General features: G+C 45.6%; 1 protein-coding gene across 1 annotated transcript in view; it reads right to left on the bottom strand.

Annotated features, from left to right (window-relative positions):
* Positions 1-7398, bottom strand: part of thsd7bb (thrombospondin, type I, domain containing 7Bb) — a gene marked incomplete at both ends in the record, with an annotated part of 68760 nt that overhangs the window by 41081 nt on the left and 20281 nt on the right. Inside the window, 7 exons of the mRNA XM_080835363.1 lie at positions 2168-2346; positions 2674-2985; positions 3527-3718; positions 4599-4702; positions 5025-5157; positions 6300-6331; positions 6676-6910. Coding sequence (XP_080691489.1) covers positions 2168-2346; positions 2674-2985; positions 3527-3718; positions 4599-4702; positions 5025-5157; positions 6300-6331; positions 6676-6910 — 1187 coding nt within the window. The remainder of the gene's footprint in view (positions 1-2167; positions 2347-2673; positions 2986-3526; positions 3719-4598; positions 4703-5024; positions 5158-6299; positions 6332-6675; positions 6911-7398) is intronic.

The following is a 7398-nucleotide window of genomic DNA, read 5'->3' as shown; positions in this document are numbered from 1 at the left end:
AGAAAAAGAAGGGAGGGTGGTAAAGGAAGGGAATGATGAAGAGGGAAGACAAAAGAGCTAAAGTGTTGGGAGATGTTGTACTGTTTTGTCACAGTGCCTTAAAAGCTTTCTGTGTTTGTGTATGTGTGTGTGTGAGTGAGAGATAGTGTGTGTGTGTGTGTGAGAGAAATAGATAGATAGATAGAGAGAGAGAGACAGAGAAAGAAAGAGGTACAGAGTGTGTGTGTGTCTGCGTGATAGAGGGTGTGAATCAGAGAGATAAGGGATAGCAAGCTAACACTGAGCAGCTAGGTCCCCATCTATAAATTATGCAGGAGGCCTCCTTGTACCACTGTCTCTGGTGGCATGGATACACACACACACACACACACACACACACACACACACACACACACACACACACACACACACACACACACACACACACACACACACACAGCCTCCCACACACACACACACACACACACACACACACACACACACACTAACACACACACACACACACACACACACACACAGACACACACACACACACACACACACAGACACACACACACACACACACACACACACACACACACACACACACACACACACACATACATACACACACACACACACACACGCACACACACACAGACACACACACACACACACACACACAACCTCCCACACACACACACACACACACACATACACACACACACACTAACACACACACACACAGACACAGACACACACACACACACACACACACACACACACACACACCACACACACACACATACATACACACACACACACACACACACACACACACACACACACACACACACACACACACACACACACCTTTTTTCAGCCTGCACAATGTGTCAGTCTCAGTGCATGTATCTGCATCTGTATGCTTGAATCTGACTCTTGGTTATGTCTGTAGCCTGTATATGTAGTGTTTATGAGTTTGAGTGCATGTATCTGTGTGTGTGTGTGTGTGTGTGTGTGGCATGGTATCTGAGAGTAAACTGAGCTGTGTGTTCCCAGCAGATGAGATGGAGCGTCCATACTGATGAGAATGGAAAGAGTCACAGCCTGAGAGTCCCAGCCTCAGGGCCCGTCCACACGAAACCTGGATTGCCTGAATCCGGAAAAGAAATTTTGTCGTATCGGCCTCTCGTCCACATGAACCCGGCGGACTGGGTCACTGAATTCGCGACCTCAGCCTGAACCCTTATTGACCCCGCTGCGTCACTTCCCAACAGTACCTACATAAACTTTACCGATGTTGTTAAGAAGCTGGTTACAACTTCTACGGACACAACATTTTGCTGCAGCACAGACAGACTGTGTGGATGACGAAATTTGCTAAATCCGCACCGCACGAAGACCGTGCACGGACAATGTCTTTAGCCAGAGCTCAGCACTAATAAACGATTTTTGCCACACCTTGTAAATGATGCCTTATCAGTTGTTGCCTCCATTTTAGCACTTTGCCTGTCAGAAAAACATGGGCCTGATTTGAAATGGAAGATTTCTGCAACGCTGCGGTAAGCCGCTGGCATTGGCCTTAGAGCCTTCTTTTAGGTCAATATTTCGATCCGATGATGGTACACTCTTGGGGTTGTTATTTTCCACACTAGATGGAGAACCTCTTCATGAAACGTCTTTTAAGAGGTGTCGACTGACTGAGCACGAGATCTTATCAGATTTAAATGTCAGATTTTGACAAGGTGGTGCAGGGTTGGCTTGTGCTATCTAGCAGTCAGGTGATGGGCAGGTTCTTCTCATTCTGTTTCTGTGCATTGCTGTCTGGATAAGGCATCCAGTTCTCTGGTAATTATACAGCCACTCAGCTCAGTTCGAGTGGGCAGAGACATTAATTCTGTATTGCTTGAGGCAGTCGGAGTTTGTCTGAGCACAAACTTTTTTTTTTCTTTGTCAGCAAAATAAAACTGTGACCTCATGGATTCTGAGTGGCCACTAAAACTTCAGGGGTTGCCAGGGAATACTGTCTGTTGTATATAAGAATATCCATTTAGGATATGTATGTATGTGCATGTGTTTGTCTGTGTGTCTATGAGTGTATGTGTCTATGAGTGTATGTGTGTGTGTATGTGTGTGTGTGTGTGTGTATTTATGAGTTTCTGGCTGATTAGCTAGGGGGTTCCACCTGATTCCTGGGGTCCAGTTTGGGGCAAGGACGCCCTCCGTTGAAAGCCTTCTCTCGGAGCCACTGGCCACGCACTTTCAGCCCCCAGCCACAGGAGGCGCTGCAGGTAGACCAGGGTGACCACTCGCTCAGCCTGCAGTCCAGTGGGCAGGCCACGTGACATACCTCCTCCACCAAACCTGTAAGGCAAAGATGATGAGTCCCCAGCTCTTCCACGATATGATAGTGTTCGATCTAACTGGTACTCTCCACTGCAGCGATCAAAGCTGATACATTCGTTTTACTCTATCTTCCTTAAATGACACAGTCTTGTGTGTAGGTATCAGTCTGGTGGTCTATGGTGCTTCATATGGATTGACACCAAGAAGCTTAGCAAAGTAAGAAATGCAATACATCACTTCACAATACAGTACAATACAAACAACGGACATGTATGTGCCAGTATTTGTTTGTATGTGTATGTGTATGTTCACAAATCCAAGATCATATTCACTGATTGGTCTTACCTGAGCTGGCACACACAGTGGGCTCCACTAGTCGTCTTTGGTGGTCCAGGCAGGCCAGGGCCCTGTAGCGCCACCCCTGCCCACACTCCCTGCCTTCTCCCTGGGGAGGTCTCATGCGCAAGGCACCATCCACACCCTGGTTGGTTCCAGGGAGGCCAAGGTGCCACGCTTTCCGCTCAGAGAGCCCCGGGAACAGGCATGGGGACCAGGACCCCTGGGGTTGAGCCTGGAAGTCAGAGCAGGAGCATGGCTCTCTCTCCACGAGCGGGTAAAGTGACTCCTGTTGGCATCGCAGACGCTTCTTGCTACGGCCTGACAAAGAGAAATGGGGTTCAGCAAAGTTTTGAAAGATATAAAGTGGGGGTAGACAGATAGACTGATGTGTAGTGTTGTCTAATACTTAATTACTAAATGAGGATAATGAAGGAGTTAGGTCTACATGACAAATTCTGAAAGATATTAATTGGCCCCTTTCAAAAGGTTAAATTAATTGAACAACAGTCATTATAAGAATTAAAATGGTCAAGTTTGAATTATTACAGCTGTTATTAATCTTCGCTAATTTGTTGTTTGGGGAAAATGTGAAGTAAATTAGCAGTCTTAAAAGTGAATAAATAAATAGTTAATAATATCTATATGGATACAGACATCATTAGTAAATTACTCTGTGTGCAGTAGTGTATCTCTGTTCTAGAGTGTTTCTTGTTGGCATTTGTGTATATTTATGTGTGTATAAAAGTGGGAGTGTAAGTAGGGTATGTGTGTGTGTGTGTGTGTGTGTGTGTGTGGTGGGGTGGGGTGGGGTGTTTGGGAGTTATGTGAGTGTGTGTCTGTGATTGTATTCCTATGTTACCTATCAGTGTTCGTGAGCGTGAGCGCCAGCCCCCACAGCCCTGGCAGGGTGTGAAGCTGCTCCAGCTGCTCAGGGTGCAGTCGTCCCTGCAGGCCACGCGACACCCGCGCACCTGCGCTGGCATCGGCCCCTCCCACTGCAGACACAGAGACAGCTCAGCCGGCGAGTCGTCTGCCCCCCCACACGTCACACCTGGGAAAGAGAGAGAGGGGGGGAGCGAGGTGAGAGAGAGAGAGGGTGAGAGGAAGAAGGAGAGAGAGAGAGAGAGAGGAGGAGGAGAGAGAGAGAAAGTGAGAGAGGGAGAGAGAGAGTATGCTGAAACCTTTAGCTTTTTAAAAACAGGGGAATAGAACGAGAGCAAAAGAGGATAAGACAAAGAGAGAGTAATTTAGCGAGGAAGAGCAGAAACGCACCAGACGTATTTGGAGCTGCAGCTTAAGGGTTTGTTCTTCTGTGAACGACGGCCAGGTGGTTAAGTCGATATCTATCTGGAAATGTGCTGAGAAACTGTGTAATGGAATATCATGTTTGGCTAGTCCTCTGTATTCCAGTTGATCCTCCATGAAGATGTATGCAGGTTATTTTATAGGATAACACTATGAAGACATGTCAGCTGCTTCACTCATCTGATTTCTATTTTGAGTGGCTCCATTACACTTTTAAATTAGTCCCTGTTAATCTTCATGGCCCTCAGCAGGACATTAAATGTGACAGAAATAAATGCCTTTAACACATCCTCATGTGATAACCTGTTTGTGAAGTCTGCCGCGGTAACCCTCTTGGTGTGTATAATGTGCACTGGTAAGCATGTCGTTTTGAGGTATCTAGCAGTGAGCCTTCCTCGGTGCTGTGTCCAGGACACAGTGGTAGAGGAGGTAGAGAAGTTGTTAAGTAATCAGTGGTAATCGGAAGGTTGCAAGTTGATTCCCCACTCCTCCTTACCAAGTGTGTAAGTGTCCTTGAGCAAGCCACTCAACCCCTAACTGCTCCTGATGTAAAAATGCCGTTTCCTTGTACGTCGCCTTGGATAAAAGTGTCTGCTAAATGTAAATGTGTCCTCACTCTCTCTCACCTCTGGTTTCCAGACCCTGGCCACAGGACTCCGAGGAAGCCCCCACCGCCTGCCTCACTGAGTCAGGGACCAGAATGCACTTGTTCCAGCGGTGGGTCTGCCACCTGCCAACCAATCAGCAGAGAAGCTTAGTGACCTGAGTATATTCTAGTCAAACTTTACAATGACGCGCACGTTGTGTATTCTTGGACAACGGGAACTCTGTGTGTTTGTTTCATCACTTTTTTTGTGTTTCTTCCAGTTCCTTTTGTGTGTGTGTGTGTGTGTGTGTGTGTGTGTGTGTGTGTGTGTGTGTGTGTGTGTGTGTGTGTGTGCATGTTTGTTTGTCTGGGAGAACATTTCTGGGTGTGAGAATAATGTGTGAGTGTATGCATACATGGTTTTGTGTTTGTGCGTGTGTGTGTGTTTGTATGTGTACGTATGTACCTGTAAATTGGACAGGCAGGAGCTGGTTCACAGTCTCTCTCCTCATAAAGTGTGTCGGGGCAGTCCTGGCCCCCTTTGGCTGGTCTTTGGATAATGATCCTGTGTCGGGACTGGCTAACTGCGGTAGTATTTGCTAAGAAATAAATCAAGACAAAAATTGCTATTAGTAACTCATAATACAACTTTTATGAGTTCTGAATATCATATTTAAAAAGCATCATGCTCATTAATGTCAGTATTCAGGGGATGATGATGTATTTAATGAAGAAGAAATTGCATCTTTCACATAAGGGACTTATTGTCTTCATTTGTTTTAATTGTTTTTATCCTCTGCGGCCTCTAGATTTAGACACCTTTATTTTTAGGCCTACGTGATTAAATGACACTTTAATAACTAGGAAATGTGTCATCACTTCATTCTTAGGCTATCAAAACATTTCAGAGATTTGGCATATGAGGCTCTTAAATACCTAATGTTGGATCAACATCACGTCTGGAGTGTTTTCATACATGCTGTGCAGCATCTGAGTCAGTGTCTAGGGCTACAGGGGGTACGTATTTGGATTGTCTCCAGACGGCTTTAGCCCAACTGGGACAGCACTAAAGCCGGTGTTTGCTGTAGTTGCAGGTTTTATTCCTTAATTTCAAGTATAAAATGTTTTGATTTGCAGCACATAGAGCATCCCTTAAGAAAAATGAACAGGGGCCATCATATACTATAACTGAATTAGCATGTAATACAGACAGAATGCTAGGCTAATGACTGTGGTTGGAGGTCATGACCTGTCTGAGGCATGGTGTAATTGCAACCAATTTGGCTGCTTTCCCAGAAAGATGCACAGCTTTTCCTTCCTGTGATATATCGCCAACTGAGAATAAGCAAGGGCAAAGAGCACTTCTGAGAGAATCTGAATTGAAAATCCACAATCCAATTTGTATCCAATTTTATATCATTCTTTTTTCCCCAATAATTTTATAAAAATAATCTAAAATAATAGGATTTGGCGCAAAAACTCTAATGTGTGGACATGCCAGATAGACCTTCAAATATAACTCTAATACAATCCTAATATAACTGATGATATGGAGAGACCCATTTATTTTGGGCCTGTTCGAGCAGCACTCTCTGCTCCTGTCATGGGTATTTAGCTTGTTTTAGCATTTGTGTGTTTGTGTGTGTGTGTGTATAACCTGGACTGCAGGTGTTAGGACAGGGGCTCCATTCACTAAAGGGAGTGACTATGCAGTCGGCTGAACACGCGAGCACACACACACGCTCAGACACCGGACGGGACGAGAGCGGGCATCTGAAGAGGAGAGGGAGAGAGATTTAAGGACAGGGGGACAGGAGGTTGGGTAAGCACAGAAAGAGAAGGGCAAAACAAAGATCAAAGGACACAAGTTCACAGAAGGAGAGTGTTACAAGAATAGAAATGAAACATTGTCTCCAACAATCCGCATTCTGTCTTTCTTTCTTTCATTCCTTTTTTCTTTCTTTCTTTCTTTTTTTCTTTCTGTCTATCTGTTTTTCTTTCTTTCATTCCTTTTTTCTTTCTTTCTTTCTTTCTTTCTTTCCTTCTTTCTGTCCATCTGTCTTTCTTTCTTTCATTCCTATTTTCTTTCTTTCTTTCTTTCTTTTTTTCTTTCTCACCTTTTCCATGTGACCACACCGTTGTTGGCTTTCACACAGGCGACCTCTCTGGCTTGGATGCCAAGGCCGCAGGTGGCATTACGCGGCTCAGGTTCGGAGGCGTTGAAAAGCCAACCCTGGGGATCGGGGGTGCAGGGGCCCCAGGTCCCCGCGCCCCAGTGAAGCAGCACACAGGGGGCACTGCCACACAGCCTCCACTGCTGCAGGGCCGAGGCGTTCGCACACGCCGCACCTCCTGATGAAGAGATGTGCAACATGTCAGTCATGCCCATGACACACACACACACACACACACACACACACACACACACACACACACACACACACACACACACACAGCAGGTGTGCATGTTTATGAAATGTGATCAGATCATACAACCCCTCCACCCTACCTGCACCAGAAAATCTACATGTCTAAATGCCTAAAACAAATGTTCACACACACAGCAGGGTTATGATTTTCATCCAACGGCATAAATTACGAATGCTCTCTGCGTGAGAAAGAGAGACAGGAAGAATCCTTTCTGTCCTCAGTGTTTGAGTTCAGGAAAAGGACATAAGTGTATAGTAACTGTTTATTTTAGTGGCAGTGGCAAAGACGAAGCATAACCATGATGGACTGAAGGATTGGGTGAACCCTGAACCACACACACACACACACACACACACACACACACACACACACACACACACACACACACACACACGCACACACACACACAC

This window comes from Sprattus sprattus (assembly GCF_963457725.1).
Source record: "Sprattus sprattus genome assembly, chromosome: 3".
In the NCBI taxonomy this organism is placed as follows: Eukaryota; Metazoa; Chordata; class Actinopteri; order Clupeiformes; family Clupeidae; genus Sprattus; species Sprattus sprattus.
The sequence above is the reverse complement of the archived record's forward strand: the minus strand, read 5'-3'. Positions and strand labels throughout refer to the sequence as shown.